This window comes from Pelodiscus sinensis, chromosome 10 (genome assembly GCF_049634645.1).
Source record: "Pelodiscus sinensis isolate JC-2024 chromosome 10, ASM4963464v1, whole genome shotgun sequence".
In the NCBI taxonomy this organism is placed as follows: Eukaryota; Metazoa; Chordata; order Testudines; family Trionychidae; genus Pelodiscus; species Pelodiscus sinensis.
Window position 1 is genome coordinate 25466187 of NC_134720.1, and position 21576 is coordinate 25487762.

At 45.0% G+C, this 21576-nt stretch overlaps 1 protein-coding gene and 1 long non-coding RNA gene across 5 annotated transcripts in view; one reads left to right on the forward strand and one right to left on the reverse strand.

Annotated features, from left to right (window-relative positions):
* LOC102456607 (uncharacterized) lies at positions 1-11812 on the reverse strand. Of its 3 annotated transcripts, none has more exons than XR_012906237.1 (4): positions 11684-11812; positions 10153-10334; positions 8807-8891; positions 1-8514 (listed from the first exon to the last, which is right to left on the reverse strand). It is a non-coding gene; the product is annotated as an uncharacterized LOC102456607 (long non-coding RNA). The 3 variants fall into 3 exon arrangements; XR_012906236.1 differs by having other exon boundaries at positions 11679-11795; XR_012906238.1 differs by lacking the exon at positions 11684-11812 and adding an exon at positions 10507-11198.
* The window catches only part of GYG1 (glycogenin 1), a 26988-nt gene continuing 17188 nt past the window's right edge, over positions 11777-21576 (forward strand). Inside the window, exons 1-2 of one of the 2 annotated variants that reach the window (XM_075937695.1) lie at positions 11777-11916; positions 19976-20111. In XM_075937695.1, the coding sequence (XP_075793810.1) occupies positions 11910-11916; positions 19976-20111 (143 nt within the window). In that variant the 5' untranslated portion in view covers positions 11777-11909. Of the gene's footprint in view, positions 11917-17790; positions 17885-19975; positions 20112-21576 lie in introns of those variants that run through there. The other variant, XM_075937694.1, reaches the window with a different exon arrangement.

The following is a 21576-nucleotide window of genomic DNA, read 5'->3' on the forward strand; positions in this document are numbered from 1 at the left end:
ACACTCGTTCTCAAACTTTTGGACCCCTGGCCCACCTGGCTCAATGCAAACCCTTCCGTGGCTCACCAGTTGCTAATGGAAACTCACCGTTAATTACATAATTACACCCAAGCCATTTTGCTAGTGCTGCAGGTAGGGAGAACGGTTTAAGCTAACCAGTAAAAAAGGAAATATTAATTTAAATTATTAAACAAAGCACTTTACTTGTCTGTTGGTTTATCAAACTTCATTTTAAATAAAGTAAAATATGAATTTATGTCCAACACAAAAGGTTTCAATGGTTTCTATATTTACGGCAGGGGTGAGGAAACTTTTTTGGGTAAGGGGCACTGATCCACAGAAAGATCAACTGGGGAACCACACATGGGAGAAGAAGTCTCCAACCCTCACTGATGTGGCCCCCAACTGAGACATTTCACTCTTCTGGGGCTCCAGCCCCACTGGGGGAGTGACGGGGACAGGGAGGACTGAGGTTTAGGGTTTGCCATAGGCCAAATTTACTCTTTTGGGATTCCAGGGTTAGTGGATTTTGTGGACCCCCATAGGCTCTGGGGTTGGGACAAAAATGTGGGATTCAGTGTGCAGAACAGGGCTGCCAGCAAGAGGATGGAGGTGCAAAATCTGGACTGAAGGTGGGGTGCAGAAGTGAGTGATGGTGAGAGGCCTGCATGGGAGGAAGGATGCAGGAACAGGCTGGGAGTAGGGTGTCTGGCCAGGGCGAAGGGTGCAGGAGCAGAACAGAATGGAGGAGCAGGCTGGGGGTAGGGTGTCTGGCCAGGAGGGAGAGAGTATGGCCAGAAGGGAGGGTGCAAAGGCAGGCTGGGGGTAGGTGTCCGGCCATGGGGAGGATACAGGAGCAGGCTGGGGGTATGAGATGTTGGTGGGGGGTAGGGTTGGCATGGGGGGGTGGAGGAGGTACTTGCCTTTACATCCCACACTGCTCCTAGGCACTGCATCTCGCTGCTCCTATTGGCTGGAATCTGGCCAGTGAGAGCAGCAGGGAAAGCCTCCAGGCAGAGTGCCTACACGCTGCTGCTCCCCAGCTCGGGGAGCCAGAAGCACTTCCTCCCCACAAGTCAGATCAAACCGCAAAGCTCAGGGCTTTCTCCTCTCCTCCTTTTCCCCTCTCCTCCTCCCCCGCCCCTGCGGGAAGCCAGTGCTGGCATTCCAAGCTCACGTGTGGGGAGGGCAAGGTTAGAGCAACAGTGTAGGGTACCCGCTGCGGGGGGAAGGAAGAGGGCTGAGTCTGAGCTGGAGGTCATGTACAGTTTGAGAACCACTGCCCTAACAGAGCACCCTCATGCATGCTTGGCGGACCATATAGGTGCATTTGCACCCTTTGCACGTGCACACGCCCACATACCTCATATAGGCCTGACATAAGTTACTTCCTTCTACCCTCCACAAATTCTCTGGGCTCACTTCAGCCTACTCCAGTTTTTCCTCCCAAAGAAAAGTCTTTGGATGGCTGCCATCCTTCCTTCACAGGGCTTTCCTGGCAGCACTTTTTGGAAAACCACTCCTGGCCTACTCTTCCCCTCTAGACTTTTCTCTCAGTCCTTACCTCCCATGAATTCATCCAATTTGTCAACCCACAAACTTCTCTGTCTGTCCCTAGCAGTCACTTTTCAGAAATGTACCTAATTCCCTCCCTTACCCCCAAATATCTAGTTCTCTCTTCCCTAACTCTCTAAATAAGTGTCTTCTTCCCCAACTACCCTTTCCCAGTTCTCACCTTCCACAGCTCCAAATCCTCCCTCCTTCTCTTGATTTCTGCGCATTCCCCAGGCCTAACGTTTCCTGCTTCTCCTCCCCCCTTTATGATTTCACTTATTGTCTTCTCAGAATTGCTAGTGCCAATGCCCTCTCCCAAAAATCCAGTCTCCAACTTCTCATTAAATTCCCCCGACCCCATCTTTTCCCAAACTCACCTCATTTTCTCTAACCCCAAATCACTTCAGAACTTGTGTTTTCCTTCCTGTATGCATCCTCCCTTCCCCTAAAGCTTTCCTGCAATCCTAACTCAGTCTGTGGAAAAAATTAGCTTTATCTACACTAAAAATGGGTCTGACCACACAAGTTTGTTTAGATTTGGATTTTGGCTTAGGCAATTTTAGAAATTGAGCAAATCCATACATAAACTTCTGGGATATGAGATTTGGCCATTTTGGTTATGCTCAACTCCAGTTTTACAGATTCTAAAAATATAACCACCTGAACATGTCATTTTCTTTCATAAGTTGTCACCTTAATTTCCTTTAAAGACATGAAGCTTTTTAATTGTGGGGTTAAATTCTGTGTCATGAATAAGCAGCTCAAGTCTGACACATGAAAAAAAATACAGGTCTCAACAGTAACAAACATAAGTGTTTCCAAAAATTTTTAATAGAGGTTTCTTAAACCAGCAATCAGCCAATTCTTCATCTTCTTGGGGAGTGAAACTGGATACCAGAGAACCATAATTATTTCACCTTCTTTTTACTGCATCTGCATGTCAAATGCTGCTTACTACTCAGCTTTTTGGTAAGGTACAGAAACAGAATATTTTGCACTCTGTAAATGATGGCCAGGTATGACCATGTTTTCTGTTTCTTTGCCTTGTTATTCCCTCAAAATATTTGAATTTTAATTACTCTTAGATACTCTTTTCCTTCCTACATGTGACAACACGGCACAATTAAAGTATTTCTATGTGGGACCCAAATCTTAGCTGCTGTCCCCAAAATAAATGATTCTATAATGGGGTAGCAAAGGAAAGAGCAGTAATTTACATGAAGATATTGACATTAAAGACAATTCCATAATTAAATATACATATCAACTTTATTCAGAACTGCAGTTTTCCGGACCAACTGAAGCCAACTTTCCGTTTCCTTTTACTGAGAGAATAAAACATTTCCTCAACCTATATTCATGTAAGTGATGCTCAACTCTGTCTATCCAAATGGTCTACCTTAATATACGTCATATCAGCATTAAGTGCTTAATATAATACAGGCTAAAAATCTATGTTCTCTCAGATGGACCATTATATTCATTAAATGTTAATGGATGTTTCATCTATAAATGTATTCCATCTCATTTTTCTAGCAACATTCATAACACAAATCAGCCAATATTAGGAGCTATAAATCATAAATTTAGATTTGAAATAACTGCTGTGAAACTCCCTAGTTATAAATTATTTTTATAAAGACATTCAGTAAAGTAGGTAGGCTCTCAGAGGAAGATGGGATTATTTTTAAAAAGACGCATTTTCATCGAAACTAGCATTTCTCAAAGTGGGAAAAGCTGCTAGCAGACCCGCACTGCTTTGTTTACCTAAAGGGTCCATAACCATGGAGCCTTGTGGCTCCCATTGGCTCTGGTTCACCATTTCCCACCAAAAGGAGCCATGAGAAGTGGCATGGCCTGGGCTGCCGCTTCCCACAGCTCCTCTTAGCTTGAAATGGCAAACCCAAACGAATGGGAGCTGCAAGGCTCTGTGGCTATGGAACCTATAGGAAGCCCAGGTCTGCTAGTAGCTGTCCTCAAGTGGGTCAGAGCCCACTTTGAGAAACACTGATCTAAACTATGCAGTATGTACCCTGTAAACAAGACTGTTTCAAGGTTATATAGCCCCCCTCTAAACATCAAAACATTCAGAACCATGAATCTTTCAGAAGTTACTGAAAATTATCCTACCTATTGAAGGATACTGGAGAGCTGTGAAGTGGGAGCATCTCTACAATCGATGGTTACTATTTTACAAACTGTAAAATTAACCTGTGGAACTCACTACCACAAGCCAATGCTAAGGCCAAGACTTTAGCAGACTTCCAAAATGGATCAGACATTTATTTGAATAATAAAACTCACAATCAGATAGGATTAAAAACTATGACAGACCAAAAAACACTCAAAAGCCACATATCTCAGAAAATAAGCACTGACTGCTGGGGTTATACAGAAACTTCCCCAAAATATGTGCTATTTGATATTTGTCCATTGCAGGATTTCTTGCTTCTTCGTCTGAATCACGTGGAACTGGCCAGATATAGGATACTGCTCTAAATGAATCACTAGCTTGATTTGATATGAAATCCAAATTTCCACATAGTTTGGGTTCAGGGTTTTGGTTCATTCCATGAGAAAGCTATAGGCCAGCCACAAAGTTAACCAGACCTTCACTCAAAATTCAGTGGTGATCATATCTGAGGCTATGCTTTAGTCCCATTTATGATTTTGACTTTGTTCAAAGCAGGAAACAAAACATGTTGTAAGAGACAGTGTCTTGATCTTTCAAAAGCAATTAAATTTCAGTAAATATATGCGCATAGAACAACATGTGGTCTGACCAGTTAGCAACATGTATCTACACTATTCCAAAGCAAACTGTTTCTCTTCATAAAGAAAGGCTGTATGAAACTGCATATGCCCTCTTTCTTGAAGAATGTTACAACTGTGAAGTTTATTTCACAATCTGAGGATATCAAAACAATATTTATAAAATCTCTACTCAACCACTCCAGGCATTGTGCAGTGCTATAACTTCACTATGAAGTACAGTAAAAACATGGTATTAAAGAACTCTCTCAAAATTCAAGGGAGTCAAAAAATAAGACTAAAAATTGGGAAAATATGCAGGAAGAAGATTAGAACCATGGGGACAATGGTAGTCATCATAAATAACTTCTCTGAAAAGAAAAAAATATTTTAAGTGGGTGTTATGAACTCAGACAATGAAGAATGAGTTATATTTATTATGCACCTGCCACCTTACAGGTGGAATCCCTAAAAGGCAGATTGCATAAGAGTGCAAATAGACATCAGGCCAAGTTTTGAAAGAGTGCGTACGTAGGCTAGGTCTATACCACAGAGGGATTTAAAAATCAACAGTAACAACTTATATTCCATTTGCCACTTTATAATGTAGAGGACACAAAGTAGGTGTAATAGGACTGCAATTGTTTAACCCCATGAGAAAACATGCTGCTCCACTCTTAATAATCTGCAAGCAAGAGATTCATTACTGAACACCCTGATAAGAAGCAACTGAGATATCCTCTGAAAAAGGAATGAATTGCTGTTGAGAACTTGTTATGAGACGTACAAGTGTGTGGTCTGTGCAAACCATGTGGAAAAACAGCTTTCTATCATCTCATGCAAATGGGAGCTAAGCTGTGGAAAGGACATGGTCAAATATGATGCCAAATTTCTTAATGTGACTCACTATTTTAAAGAGACAAGGTGATATTTTTTATTGGGTAAACTTTTTATTGAACAAAAAGGATAAGCTTTGGAACTACACAGAGCTCTTCAAAAGAAGAGCTTTACATAGCTCAAAAGCTTGTTTTTTCATAAAAAGGAGTTGGTCCAATAAAAGATATTCTCTCTCTCTCACCTTGACACTCTAATATGTTGGGACCAACACCACTACAACATTGCTATTTTGAAACCATTTTTTAAATACCCACCCAGCACTGGATATTCGCAAAACTCTTAGCTACAGTTAACAGATGTGAGGACTGTGACATAGGGAGTGATGGCAAAGATACTTTGTACAGCTGGTATGGAAGCTATAACTGTGACACAATAGGAAATTGCTTTCTATATACTCTGAAGTAATGGAGGAGGAGAAGGACCTCGGAGTCCTGGTTGATTATAGAATGACTATGAGCCGCCATTGTGACATGGCCGTGAAAAAGGCTAATATGATCTTGGGATGTATTAGGCGAGGTATTTCCAGTAGGGATAAGGAGGTGTTAGTGCCATTATACAAGGCATTGGTGAGACCCCATTTGGAATACTGTGTGCAGTTCTGGTCTCCCATGTTTAAGAAGGATGAATTCAAACTGGAACAGGTACAAAGAAGGGCCACTAGGATGATCCGAGGAATGGAAAACCTGTCTTATGAAAGGAGACTCAAGGAGCTTGACTTGTTTACTTTAACCAAAAGAAGGCTGAGGGGGGACATGATTGCACTTTTTAAATATATTAGAGGGATAAATACCAGGGAGGGAGAGGAATTATTTAAGTTTAATACCAACGTGGACACAAGAACAAACGGATATAAGCTGGCTAGTAGGAAGTTTAGACTTGAGATTAGATGAAGGTTTCTATCCATTAGAGGAGTGAAGTTCTGGAACGGCCTTCCAAGGGAAGTAGTGGGGGCAAAAGATTATCTGGGTTCAAGATTAAACTAGATGGGTTTATGAAGGGGATGGTTTGATGAGATAACATGATCTTGGTAACTAATTGACCGTTCATTATCAGTGGGAAATAGGTTAATGGAGGGATGATAGGAGTTACTATAGAGAACTTTCTGGGTGTCTGGCTGATGAGTCTTGCCCACATGCTCAGGGTTTAGCTGATCGCCATATTTGGGGTCGGGAAGGAATTTTCCTCCAGGGTAGATTGGCAGAGGCCCTGGAGGTTTTTCGCCTTCCTCTGTAGCATGGGGTACAGATCACAGCTAGAGGATTCTCTGCATCTTGGGGTCTTCAAAGTATTTGAAGGCTTCAATATCTGAGATATAGGTGAGAGGATTATTCTAGGAGGGGTGGTTGAGATTTTGTGGCCTGCACTGTGCAGGGGTCAGACTAGATAATCATAATGGTCCCTTCTGACCTTAAAGTCTATGAGTCTATGAAGCAAAAGAGCAATTCTTTATCTTACATGAGCTATACTACTATACTATTACGTAGTATACTATTGTACTATAATCTAATTTGAGAAGGAAACCTGGGAGCCTCATTTAGTTAATATTTACTCCTGAGCCATTTACTATTATTATTACTTTTACTATTACAGGACAGCGGTGTCTAGACTGGCAAGTTTTTCCGGAAAATCAACTGCTTTTCCGGAAAAACTTGCCAGCTGTCTAAACTGGCCGCTTGAATTTCCGGAAAAGCACTGACGATCTCATGTAAGATAGTCAGTGCTTTTCCGGAAATACTATGCTGCTCCCGTTTGGGCAAAAGTCTTTTTCCGAAAGACTTTTGCGCAAAAGGGCCAGTGTAGACAGCACAATACTGTTTTCCGCAAAAATGCCCCAATTGCAAAAATGGCGATCGGGGCTTTTTTGCGGAAAAGCGCATCTAGATTGGCCATGGACGCTTTTCCGCAAAAAGTGCTTTTGCGGAAAAGCGTCCTTCCAATCTAGACGCTCTTTTCTGAAAATGCTTTTAACAGAAAACTTTTCCGTTAAAAGCATTTCTGGAAAATCATGCCACTGTAGACGTAGCCGACATGTGCCCTTCAGTGCAGACTAGAGGGCTGCGCCCCATGCTTACTACACTTGCCAGCCTTCCCTCTCTCTGGCTGCTTTCACAGCTAGAGAGCATGATGTCGTCATTCTGTCGCCCAGCAGGAAAGAGATATGCTGCTTATATGGTAGGCTTTAAATTCTATCACTGCAATCTGTTTATACTGCTATACAGAGGGTAGAACTGATCTCTCTCCAATCATCACTCTGGTTTAAGCCTTGAGTAATGAATGGACACTTATGTGCAGATCTGTAGGTCCTAGAGATTTCAACTTTATGAAACTGAACTCCTATAAAAAGGAAGCCTTATTAATCTGCCTGCATACACTGACATACCCAGTTCAAGAACTCAGGATACCTATCTAGAAGCTCATGTTAAGTCTACTGTTTTATATGATGAGTAAAGGCCTAATGACAGAGTATAGATGTGGAAGTGAGTTCTTGAATTCTAACACTAGCTGTGCCACTGATTGCTGCATAGTTATTTGGTAAGTCACTTAGGGTCAATGCTGCTCAATCTTAAACTGGTATAAATTAGAAGTAACTTCCCTGAAGTCAGTTAAGATTAACTCCACTACATTTTTACACTAGCATAAAGGAGTAATAATTATGCTCTTTAATTTCTCTGAGTCTCATTTTCTTTCTTTACAAAAATGGAGATAAGACCTGCCTCGTAGCCATGAGTATTAAATTGATTAATTTACAGAGATTCTTCCTGTAGTCCCTTCTTTAAAACACTGAAGCTGTTTGCACTATTGGGGCATGAAATGAGTGGGAATGTCTTGATTTGACTACAACAAATGAGGTTTCCCAGAGGGGCATAATTACAGTCAGAAACAAAACTGCTCAAACCCTCATTGGCCACACATTCCTGGCATGTCACCCCTTTTCTCAACCATTACACCAGCCCTTAGTAAAACACACGGATGGCCAAACTGAGTGGGGGGAAAAGAAGAAAGTCTGAACCTCTGCACAAATATTAAAGCCTTTTCTTAGGTTTCATAACTATGATAAGTATTACCCTTTTCTCTCCCCAAACCTTTGCTAGATACCTACACCTCCAGATCTCAAGATTTTACAGTCTTGCCTTTTTCTGTGCTCTCTGTCATCTTCAAATCTTGTGAGGTTCCAGAGTTTCCTGGCATGAGAGGTCCAATACATTCTGAAATGCAGGGAGCCTTACAGTTCATTCAGTGTTAAGATAACAGCACGACATTACTCACCAGAGAGAATGTATGGCTTTAATATTATTAGTCACGGATCAGCACCTGGAGACCATAACAGAGGAGAGAATAATCTGAAACTTTCTGAGGAATTTGGAACAAGGTTGGTTCAGATTACAAATGGTGGTTAAAATAAAGTATAAATAGTACAACTAAATCATACAATACACCTCTTTAATATCACACCTGATTATGGAACAGAATCTCTCTTATGTCCTTCAGAATAAAAAAAATAAAATATTAAAAGAGAAAACATTTGCATGTTAAATTCTAAAGAACTACGTTATGGAAGCCCCAATCAGCAGTGCAAGGTTCTGCAACTGTGGAACATACTTACTAGAGATCTGAAATCAGAATTTTTCTGTTGAACATTGTGGGCACTCTCTATGAAGGCCAGATTATTACAGCAGCTGTTGTAAAATCTGGAGGAACAGAAACGAGGTCAGTGGACTTTCTCCAGATTACACTTGCGTAAATGCTAGCAAAATCAACTAAGTTACTCTAAATCTAGATTTATATCAGTGCAAAACTCCAGTGATGTCAGTGGAACTACTCCACATTTTACACAGGCACAAATAAATCAGAATCTTGCCCATAGATAACAGGCTTTGGTGGACAGAAGTGAATAGTTGTGAACATAGAAAGACCTTTATTACTTAAAAGCTTAGTACATATAGAAATCTTAAATCAGAGCAATATTTTAATTCTGATCGGGTTTCAAGTCTGGATGAGTCTATGTAGATCTGAATCAAACAGTTTCAATACTTATTCTACCTTATTCAAACATTTTAGGGAGCCCTTTTGCTCCTTCCTTGCATCAAAGTAAGTTTTATTCTCCTCATTCCCTTCAAAAGGAAGAAGTTACTCACCTTGTGCAGTATCAATGGTTCTTCGAAATGTCTCCCCCCACCGGTGTTCCACTGTGGGTGTTGGGCTCGTCCCAGTGCCGGGGATGAGCCCGACACCCACAGTGGAGCACCCACAGGGACACATACTAGAGAAGAACTCCATCTTCCTTGAACTCTACTACCTCCTTCCCAACAACCAGAGCTCTCTCTCTAAAGCTTTGTTTTACTAGGAAAACAAGTAATTTTTACCATATGTTAACTAACATGTGATAACTAAAACATGGTAAAATACTAGTGTGGACAAAGCAAGTACAGTTCTAATATAGGCTAGCACACTGAGGTAAAAATTTGGCTGTCCCTTAGTTAATGTGGTTAAAAAAACCCCACCTTTTTTCCTAATATGGATCTATCCCAACTCTGCCAAGCCCATCTCTATAATCCCTACCATGGGTGAATGTCCAAATGGGCAATCGCATACACTGTGGCTCGGTGACCTCAGCAGGACCCAGAAGACCTGAGTTCTAATCCCAACTATGCTGCTAATTAGTTGGGTGGCCTTGGGCAAGTTACTTCACTTTTCTCTATCTTTGTTTCTTCCCATCTAATATATTTACACTATAAATGTTTTAGAGCCTCACTATGTATCTGAACATCACCTAGCATTATATCAGCGCTCATCCCCCACATAAACAAATAATCTATCACCCTCAGTACAGTGGTTGTGTAGGAGCTGGTCTGGTCACTTTTTTCAGACTCCAGTGGAAACTTACTATACTTTTAGTCTGAAAAATGACTGAAAAAAGGTTCAGCAAATGTACTTCCTGAGGCTGCTCACCTTACTGAATCAAGTAAGATTTTGTGATATCCTTCCACAGCCAACACAGCTTGAAATCCAGCTGCTTCATGCACTATCAACAGAATTCTTAGTGTAGAGTTGTAACTGCCGAATATTTATTAGTGGAACAGATCTAAGCCACAGGCAAAATGCAGCTTGACTCTCAGATTCCAAATGAACCACTAGAAGGTAGAAAACATATTTTTATTTACAAGGTGAACAAACTGGGCTTGAAAATTGTTAAGAAAGAACAATATAAGAAATCTATTGGTCATTCTTACAGGGTCACTTATCAGACCATAACCCCTGGATAGCCATAAGCACAAGCAAAGTACAAAAGCTACTTTGACCCACATTCTCCGTGGGACTCTTGCATGCACACCACACGAGCTCTGTAACATCACAGGAAGGCCAGATAACTTTTCCTAGCAGTGGGAAAGGAAGAGGGGGCAGTGCCATACTGCCTTCAGCAAAGCAAGAGACTACTCAATGCATCAAAGCATTCAGATACCCCCGCAATAAAGGTGGCCTAACAATATCCAAGAATTCCCCAGCACCAGATGAATCCCCGGCAAAACAGTAAGGGCAGCTTTTTGGCAGCACAAAGAACATGGACAAGGAGAGGAGGATCTGGCCTCTTAGCATACGGTGACTAGAGAACATGTTGTGAGCAAAACAGATAGGGAGAATGGCCTCGAGAGAAGGAAATAGCCAGAGGAAAGGCTGTTCTTAGGCAGAGCAGCAGGCAGCACGGGAGATAACCAAAGGTGAAAGTAAGCCGGTGTGCTGTGGTGCAGTGAACCTGTAAGAGACAGGACAACTGGAGGCAAGGCTCTGCATGATGCTGTCACCATGGACTGCACAGCCACAGTGCACCCAGGCTCCAGCCCCACTGCTCAGGCGACCAGCCAGTGTGGTCACTGTGCCCTGGCAAGCCCTGGGGATCCAGTAGCCCAAGGCCAGGCAGGCAGCACAGTGGCTGCACTCCCAGCCCCAAGCTCCCTCACATACTCCCCCAATCTCCTACCCTGATGCCTGCACCCCTACGCCCTCCACACCCCAGTCCACCCCTGCTCCCACACCCCAGTCCTCTGCTTGAGTCCCCCCCCCACTCCAACTTGACTTCTACACCTGACACCCTTAGCCCTTCTAACCCTGACTCCTGCACCTCCCCAATCCAACTCCTGCCTTAAGCGCCCAACAGCTCCAGCCTTCTGCCCTGAGTTGACCCATACTCCCAACTCCCTACCCTGAGCCCCCAGCACCTCCAGCCCCCTGCCCGGCGTTGCCCCATACTCCCACCCCCCCCAGCACCTCCAGCCCCCTGCCCGGCGTTGCCCCATACTCCCACCCCCCCAGCACCTCCAGCCCCCTGCCCGGCGTTGCCCCATACTCCCACCCCCCCCAGCACCTCCAGCCCCCTGCCCGGCGTTACCCCATACTCCCACCCCCCCAGCACCTCCAGCCCCCCGCCCGGCGTTGCCCCCATACCATTACCCCCCCCCCCCCCAAGTCATTTGAGTTACTTCACTCCTGATATCGCAGCTCCCGGCCTATGCTGGGAAGCCGGGCGTCCGGGGTCCCCAGCTGGGCGCCGCCGCGCTAGCGCCGGGCTGCCCGGGCCCAACTGCGGGGCAGCGTACGTGCCCCACGTGGCTCCGCCCGCCCAGATATAAGGGGCGGCTCCGGTTCCGGCTCGCGAGTAGCCGCACCATCTGCCCCTGGCGCTGTGCGGAGGGGCCGGCAGCGCGGGCACCATGGCCGGTAAGTGCGCCCTGGCCGGGCCCGCGCGGCGCTTGGCGGAGCTGCGAGAGCGTTACCGGAGCCAGCGGGCGGCCCCTGCCCCGAAGCCCCTACCCGGCGTGGGCTGGCTGGCTAGCGGGAGAGCTGCGCCCTGCCCAGGGCGGGCGCCGCGGGGAGGCTCGGGGAGTAGGAAGGAAGCGGCGCTTGGCCTAGCCTGTTCCGCGTTGCGGGGTCCCCAGCGCTCGCTCGCTTATGGCGGCTCCTATTTCTAGGCGAGCCGCGCTCCTGCCTGCCCCCGGCTGGGTACCCCGTGCGCCCCGCACGTCCTGCCCGTCCCCCGCTCTGGCCGGAGAGCTCCCTGCAGCGCGAGTGGCCGGGCGGTGGTGTAGAAGCGGGTAGCGATCTACCCCGTGTGCGCACAACTCGGTGCCGCTTCATGGGCGCGTAACTTGCAGAGGCGATGGGGCTCCCCTCTGAGCTCTGGGGAGAGGTACGGTCTGGCCCTCACGCCTGTGGCTGGAATGGGAAAGCTGGGGGGTGGGGAGAGGCATCTCCAGGAAGTCTCAGTCCTGTTCGGACTCTTGATGGAGGCGCGGGGGAAGGTTGTCAAACAGCTGAAGCTTAAATTAAAATGACACACTCAGCTCGAAATCTGGTTGCACTAAAACGGGTGATAGCTCCCAAGTGATGTTCTGCCTGTCCCTGGAAAATTCCTCAGTATTGTGCTGTTAAAAACTGAGCTGCTGCTTCTTCCCCTCCCCCTTAACCATCCCTATGATGGAAACTGACAGATGTATTTGACAGTACTTGCTCCATGCCTAACCGGCTCTGATCGTTCAGCTACAATATTAGCTCTTGTAATAAAGCAAGTATCTCTCAGAAGTGTGGCTGACAAAATACAGTCAATGCCTTTCAAATGCTAAAGGGATGCTGTCCTCTCAGTGCATCTATTAATCTTTCTTAATAACCTTTTTTCATCACAAGAACTTTCTTGGATGATCTGTCCTCACTGATGGCCCAGGCCAAGAGACGTGGATAGAGGAAGTCAGGTTTGCGTTCAGATTCTTAGTACTACTATGTGTGACAGGGGTCCTTTTTTTTTTTTTTTTTCAAGATGCCTCCTCAATATGCTATTAAAAACTCCAGAGCTGCGGGGCGGGAGGCTCGGGATGGGGGGGAGGTTGGGCATAGGGATAGTTTGACTTCTATTTTAGTGGGTGGGGGCCAATGTGGCTTAAGAAAATGCTACATGGCAGGGTCTGGGGGAAGTGCTACCTACTTCCTTGACAACTCAGCAAGCCACCCAGCCTGCCTGGGTTTGGGGGAGGGCACACAACTAAAAGTTACAACTCCAAAAGTGGACTTGGCTCAGTTTTAAAACCAAGAGATAGCTGAGGGCTGTGTACAGAGAGCTGAGGGTGCAGGGAGGGAATAGCTGGGTCTCTGTGGACAGGGAGGTAGCTCTGGGTTCAGGGAGGAGGTGTTTAAGGACTGTATTTGGGCAGGGGATTGGGGGATAGGGAGAGGGGTACTAAGGGGCTGTGAGGGCTACCTGAGGTACTTGTTCTTGGAAAGGTCTTCCAGTCATGAAGTCTGGTGTCCCCACCCAGGAAGCTTTTACCAGCTGCCTTTGCAAGTGAAAATGGGGCTTGGAGCTGAGGAGCAGTTTGAACTTGGGGCACCAGCAGGAGACACAGGAATGCTGCCATTACTTGCCCCATCACAGCAGCCAGAGCAGCAGCTGACCAGCTCTGGCTCTGCTCCTCTGACCTGGTGGGACGGGGGGAAGCTGCCCCTGAGACTTATGCTCTTGCACTGTGTATGTGTGGGGAGGGGAATACCCTCTGTTTTCCAACTCTGTCCATGGGCTCAGGTCTTCGGCCTCACAGGGAGCACCAGGGCTAGGGCTTCAGCCACAGCTCCTAATTTCAGCTTTGTTAGGACTCGGGCTCTGGGTTTTAGTCACAGGATCTTACATCCTCCTTGGAAGGGCTTGTAGACTCAATGAACTAGTTGAGAACTGCTGATATATGGATTTAATGCACTCCTTAGTAAATAGTATTCAGACACATTTCTTTGCATTTTTCCAACTGCTCATACAGATATGGTTGTTGATTATACATAGGTCCTAATGAACCTTCTATTTGCAGAATTTAAACTTGCTAATCTCTCAAACTCAGTGGTGGAGTCTGCTTCCATTCTAGGCAGTTTCCTTTTGAGAGAGAGAGAGAAGAGTACAAAGGGCATGTATAGTCTTGTAAATATAATGCCTCAGGCCTCTGAGAGGAGGGCTGATGCACAGAAGGTGTTGGGCCAGTCACAATTGCTTAGCAACAGATCAACCCTTGGATAGCTCTACACCTGCTAAGACAGCCTTTTTGGAGTTAAAAGTTCTATGTTCAGGCAAGTAAAGCTTGTGTCCGTAGGCCAGTAGTGGTGGTGTGATTTCTTTCTCTCCCCCCCCCCCCCCCCCCACAAGAACCTTTTTTCTCGTGATCCAGGTGAAGAAAATTGTCGATGCCCGTGACCCAACATAATTGTACCTTTTTATTAGAGTGCAGGCTCAGGGTTGGGGCCAGAGATGAGAGGTTTGAGGTGCAGGAGGGGGATCAGGGCTGGGGCAGGAGTTTGGGGTATGTGGATGAAGCACAGACTTAACTCATGTGGCTCCAGCTCCGTGTGCTGTGGTGCTGGATGGGTGTGAAGGCAGGCATCCAGTTCTGGTGCTGTGGACCACACTACACCCCAAAAGTGGCCAGCAGCAGGCCCTCCCTTGTGGGAGGCACACAGGTGGTGCTGCTGCTCTCACCTGCATGCACTGTTTCCCAGCTCCCATTGGCTGCCAATTGGCCAATGGGAGTGCAGAGCTGATACTTGGCGTGGGGCAGCATGCAGAGCCCTGTGTGCCTCCCAGCTTGGAGCTGGACCTGCTGCTGTCCACTTCCAGGGCACAATGTGATCTGCAGTACCAGGACTGGCAGGAAGCTGCCTTAGCACCCTCCTGGTCACCCTACCTATAGCAAGGTGACCAGGTGTCTGACATTCCATGACCTGGTACTAGGTTATAAACCATTCTTTGAAAACCACTGCCCTGGGCTATATAGAATTGCATGCATGTCTCCATTACCTATGATGACCCATTAGTGTGAAGGGTACTCCCCTGTTCAGCTGCTGTACCCTGTAAAGGGAACAAAGTAGAAATGATAACAAAGGAACTGAGGAGGTGGAAGGATGTTCCCAAAAATCAATTGACATGGAGGCTATGGCTAGCACTGTTACAGCAACTTCGTCATTTCTGATACCTTTTGTGTGCTTAAATTTAAAAAGAGAAGCTGCTTGAATCTTCCACATGAGTACGAAACCTAATACCTTTCCTATGGAACACCAAGCCTAGGCTAGCTATGTTAACACTAACCTGTCCTGTTTTATAGACTTGGGATATGTCAGATGAGGAGACTTGGGATATGTCAGATGAGGATATGTCCAAAGGGGTTGACAGTGCCACACTTCATTAAGCAAAAGTAAATACAGCCATGCTGTCCCAAATAGGGATGTTAGCTATTGTGTAATTTAATAGTCGTGTAATGGCACAAATGTTGTCGGTTATGTGACTAGTTAATAGTCCCCAGGGGTGGGGCCAGCAGCCAGTGTGCTCCTGGCTCCACTCCTGGTGATTCCCCTGCCACTCCCACACTGCTGCCTCTGTATCAGAAGCAGCAGTGGGAGGAGGGCAGGTGGCTCTGCGGAGCTGGTCCATGAGGAGAGCCGGCCCATGCATATTAGTTCCTGCCTGTTTTCCCCCATCGGAGGCAGCAGTACTGCGGGGAGGGGGAAGGTGGCTCTGCAGATCTGGTGCTCGTGGGGAGTCAGTTTTCTAGCCAGCCCCCCATGGCACTGGTTCCTGCTCTCTGCCTCGCTGTGGGGAGGGGGGAGATGCGTGTAGTTAAGCTTAATCCATAAACCGAGGTTTATCGGTTAATCATGTACTTGACTACACATTGACCCTAACCCTAGTCCCAAAAAGCAAAACTAGCAAGTAACTTAGTAGCTAGGGTTTTCCTTGTATTTATTGTTTTCCACATGCTCTCTCTGTTGCTTATCCTCTAATGTAACTTAATGCTTCATTCTGACCATAAACCCCAATATATGTTACCTTGGCCATTCTTAAGAATGTTCTGAATTGTTCATAGGTCTTGGGCTAGTGAATCCTGCGGTATGAAACTTGAATATGCAGTTTCAAAAAGGCAGGCAGACATTGAGACCTTTGTATGGCCTCAGTGGAAATAAACAACAAGGTCATTGGATCACTGGCAGAGCCATATAGCCTAGAAAACATCTGAACAAAGACTTAACATTGAATGATGGCACAAGTGATGCAGTCACTAGTTTGTAAGACTATTCATGTGTGTATAATCCCTTTATAAAAGAGTAATATGTTGGTGTCTTGTTGAGTCAGGTCTACTGAATTCTTAACTTTTCAAGCCAAAACTCTTCATTCATTGGGAATGAGAAGAGTAACTTATAAATCCAAGAACAAGAACACAAGTGTTTGTTACTAGAGGAATGTTTACACTGCTTAAAATACTAATAACTTGCTGTTCTGACACAGTTCATGCAAGCAGTTTATAAAACTTTTGCATTCAGACTGGCTCCTTGGGGACAGAATGGAAAAATAGTTCTTCAGAATTTTCCCAAATAACTACATCAACAGTATGCATAACTTCTAGACTTGTGGTTCAGTATTAATGCTACTAGTTTCTAAAGTTCTTAACAGACTGGGAATTGTTCTGTTTATACTGTTTTTAGACTCCCCAAGCAAAATGAACTACTACAGGTCACTATTTCTCAGTGAATTTAAGTAAGAAATCTAGCCCTTCCATTTATGACTCTGTAGGGAAAAAACTGGGCTAAGTTTAAAAACATGAAAACACTACAACAGGTATGTCAAACAGGCCTCTGGAGGGCCCACTCGAAATTTTTTTTGGCCCACGACTACATTTTTATAAAAATAAAGTGCAGCCTCCTGGCTACTCAGAGCACATGGCCGAGTGCAGATCACAGCCTGCTGACCAGCTGCTCTGCTCACGGCTCGCCAGGCTGCTTGGTGCTCCAGTGACTGCTCACAGCTGGCCAGGCCACTCTGCATTGGGCAGTCCAGCATTTCCTCACAGCCGGCCAGCTGCTCTGCACAGGCATCAAGCGCCTGCTGATAGCTGGCCGCTGTGCTCACGCCGCCCCGGTGTCTGAGGAAGAAATGTGTGGCGGCTCCGGGACCCATTAGGTTAGGGGGGGCTGGGAATGTCTGGCTCTGGGGAAGGAGGGAGGTATTAGGTTGGGGGGTATCATCTATAATTATGACTTTCTGATAGAAGTACACTTTCTTTGGCCCTGAAACCTATCGGTTTTCGTTTGTGTGGCTTTCAGTAGGCTTCGAGTTTGACATACCTGCACTACACTCTAGGGGTGCATCTAGCCTGGCATGATTTTGCGCAAAAGTGGCGGCTTCTGTGCAAAATCTTGCCGCCTGTCTACTCTGGCCGCGAGTATTTGCGCAAGAACACTGACTTTGTAATGTATAAAATCAGTGGTTCTTGTGCAAATACTCAGACGCTCCCGCTCAGGGATAAGCCCTCTTGCACAAGTATTCTTGCACAAAAGGGCCAGTGTAGACAGCTATGTTAATTTCTTGTGCGAGAGAGCGTCTACATTGGCACGGATGCTTTTGCGCAAAAGCAAATCTTTTGCGCAAAGGTACATGCCAGTATAGACGCTCTCTTGCACAAATACTTTTAACGGAAAAACTTTTCCGTTAAAAGTATTTGTGCAAAATCATGCCAGTCTAGATGCAACCTAGATGACCTAAGATTTGATTTAATTTTCTTTCTATTCTAGCCAAAGATTTACATCCAACAACATATGGCAGTTTAATACTTGAAATCTAAAATACATCCAATGCTTGCAATTGGTCTTCCATATAGGTGGCTACTACGCTAGTTGAAGAACTTAATATGAATGCTTTAAAGAGGATTCCTTAACTTCTTTCTTAATATCAGAGATATCTTCCTCTTCTCCCCTCCCCCCCTCATGCAAGAGAGAATATTAGTTTCTTCAGCTACAGCAAGGTGGTTACACAACTCAAGAATGCATTTATATTTTTAACTCAACAAAAGATTTTAAGTTGCAATATTGGATAGAAGCTAAATATGAACTTTAATGTCTCACTTCAGCGGCAAGGGGTGGCTTTTATTGCAAGAAGTATCTTAATTTGCTTCCTAACTAAGGGCAACTTCTCATTTCCTCTAAATGAAAGGAAGTTGGGGGACGAATCCTGCCTGCTATTTTGAGGCTATGCCATAGCTGCAGACTTTGGCTATGTCTAGACTGCAGGCTTCTTTCGAAAGAGCCTCTTTCGAAAGATCGCGTCTAGACTGCAGGCAGATCTTTCAAAAGAGCAATCCGCTTTTTCGAAAGAGAGCACCCAGCGAGTCTGGATGCTCTCTTTTGAGGAAGCCCTATTTACATTGAAGAATACCTTCTTTCGAAAGAGGAACTTTCGAAAGAAGGCGTTCTTCCTCGTGAAACGAGGTTTACCGCCATCGAAAGAAAAGCCGCGTTCTTTCGAAATAATTTCGAAAGAACGCGGCTTGAGTCTGGACGCAGGGGAAGTTTTTTCGGGAAAAGGCTACTTTTCCCGAAAAAACCCCTGAGTCTGGACACGGCCTTTGAGTTCTAAGCCAACCATTCTTACATAAGAGCTATCCAGCAATATGTTCTACACACTCAGCAACTCTCTGAAAAGTGAATGATACCTGATGCAAATTGCTCCACATGGCACTCCAAAAGTATGGACCTCTTTTGTGTAGAACTAACTTTGGCAAGTGTGTAATTCTTTGAAAGTCACACCTTTAAGGTTTTTTTGTCAAAGCTGTGGTCCTGCCCATTTTATTTGAATATAGAATATTAAAAAAATCACCCTAGTTGCTCATAAGTCTATTGCTACTAAAAAGATGCAAAGAACCTCCTTGGAAGCTTCAAAGTTTCTCTCTGTGTCTGAAGTTGGTCCAATAAAAGATATTACTTCTCTTGCCTTGCTGCTCTAAAATATCTGCAGTCACATTTCTGTATTGTTCAAAATATGAACCAAACTAATAATCTAGCTAAACTTCCTAAAAGCAAAACACAAATTTGAAACTTGTTTCAGCAATTCTGAGCACAGCTATCCATCTTCCTTGGAAGCAGACAAGCTGGATTGAAATTGGCAGTTTAAACTGCTTTGATTTATCTCACTAAGCAGAAAATCTTGGTGTGTTTTTTTCCTAAAATAAAAATGATTCTCACTGGTGCTCTGGCAATGATTTTTAAAGGGCCAGGGCCTCTGGCTGCTGCTGCAGAATCAATGGTAGCAGCTGGGAGCTCTGGGCCCCATTGGCAGGCCTGCCTCAATAGGGAAGTGAAAAATCAAACATGTTATCACAACTCCCTGAATATTCAGATTTAAACACATTCCTGTAGGACTGCCTCCAGAATGATAATAGCACTATCTGACAGATATTCACACGAGGTTGGCCGGTACCCAAAAAAATCTTACATCTGCAGCTGTTGTTTCCTTAACCACCTAACAGTCCAGAATGTGGATTTTTGAATTCATTCTGATTTACACTTTGGATACAACTCAACCAGGACCTAGATGCAAATTTTCCACATCCAGAAGAAAGTTTCTACTGGGTAAATTAGAGGCTAGGATGTACCATTTGGATTTCTTCTCCACACAACATGGAATGTGCTTCCTTCTGCATTTAGGACCATGTCTGTCAATGCACTGGCTGAGCTAATCAAGACATGTTACTGTAGCATACCTCAACTGTGCCAACCTCTTCCGTAAATGTTGTGCATGCCTACTAATGTACAAGGGGTCTTAAACACAGTGAGAGGCTCCTTTACTCCTTTGAGGTTCCTCAACTTAAATCTCTGCTCACCACCTTCTGGCATGAAATGCAGTGGTGGGGCTGAGTAATTTTAGAAAGCAGACTGGTTTTAAAACGAAATGTGAACACTGACACAATGTTTCTTCCTTTTCAAGATCAGTCTTTTGTGACTCTAGCTACAAATGACTCTTATGTTAAAGGAGCACTGGTCTTGGGTTCTTCTCTGCAACACCATAGAACAACAAAGAAATTAACTGTGCTCATCACTCCTCAGGTCTCTGCTCCCATGAGGTAAGTAACCTAATTCATTGATCACTCCTGTTTCTTTGGGGGTTAAAATTATTTTAAGTGCTCTGTACTGACCGTCAGAAGCTGGTAAATGTTATTAGATGTTCGGTTTCTTGTTTGTGTTCTCCCTGGGTGCCAACCCAGTTATGTGCAGGTATCGGGCACAGGAGACCTTGCACGAACTGCCCAATGCCCACAAGGACCAGTAAGGTAACAAAGCACAGTAATAGTATCCCTAGAGTCTGCCAGATGCTGGCGCTTTGTCTACACTTCTAAAATTAAGCGCTGCTATGGCAGTGCTTTAAATGGAAAGTATGGCCACGACAGGAGTGCTGGGTGAGAGCTCTCCCAGTGTTCTATGTAAACCATCTCCATTAGGGGAGTGCTGGGGGTCCATTTGCACTAGCACTTTACAGCGCTGTAACTTGCTGTGCTCGTGGGGCTGTGGGGTTTTGTTTTTCCACACCTCTGAGCCAGAAAGTTGTAACACAGTAAAGTGGCAGTTTAGAGTTCACTTAAGACTAGCTGGAGTTACCTGGTGTTGCTCAGGACAGTTGATATAACTGAGATGATGAGCCTGAGGGGAGGGAGGGGGAAGGAGCTGTGTGCCTGCTGCTGGCACCTGATCCCCACCCTCCGCTTCCTTGTGCCTCCACCGGCCTTAGTGAGTGACTGTCCCCGCTGCTTCCCCCAGGAAGTCACTTATCCCTGCACTGCCAAGCTCCGTGTAGCCCCGGGGAGAGGCGTCTCTCTCTCATCTCGTCCCACCCACAGTCTCTTAACCTTTTATCCAGGAGAAGGTTTTATCCCATGCAAAATTTGGTTGCGGTAGCTCTTAAAGTGTACAAGTTATTAGTGCACAAACATACAAACATTCTCCTTTATATATTAAATATGTATGCATGAGGTGATGGATGCAGCTCAGTCAGTCGTGGGACTTTTCACTGCTCCAGCTGTCCAAACACCCTTCCTTAGACTTCATGTTGTTTCCGTATAACCAAGCTATGTATTGCCCCTCTGAAGTGGCTGGCTGGCACCCTTTAACATCACATAATCTAGTAGCACTTCATAGACTAACAAAATATGTAGATGGTATCATGAGCTTTCGTGGGCACAGCCTACTTCTTCAGATGACCAGAATGATGGAAGTCCAGAACCAAGAATAAATAAAGGGGGTGGGGGAAACTGGAGACAAGGGAGAAGGACCATTGGGTACATAAGTTTCAAAGGGATAGCCAAGCCAGTCTGTAACAAGAAAAACGTAAACAATAAATAGTCTATTAGCACCTCAAAGACTAAATAGTTAAGAGGCTGATGATGATCATTAGGCTATGTCTAGATTACATCCCCCTTTCAAAAAGAGGGATGTAAATAAGGCAGAACGAAGTGAAGGTTTAAATATCACGTTACAAATATGAAAATGAAGATATTTAAGTTAAAAAAGGGTGGGTTTTTCCCCCCAAAAGTA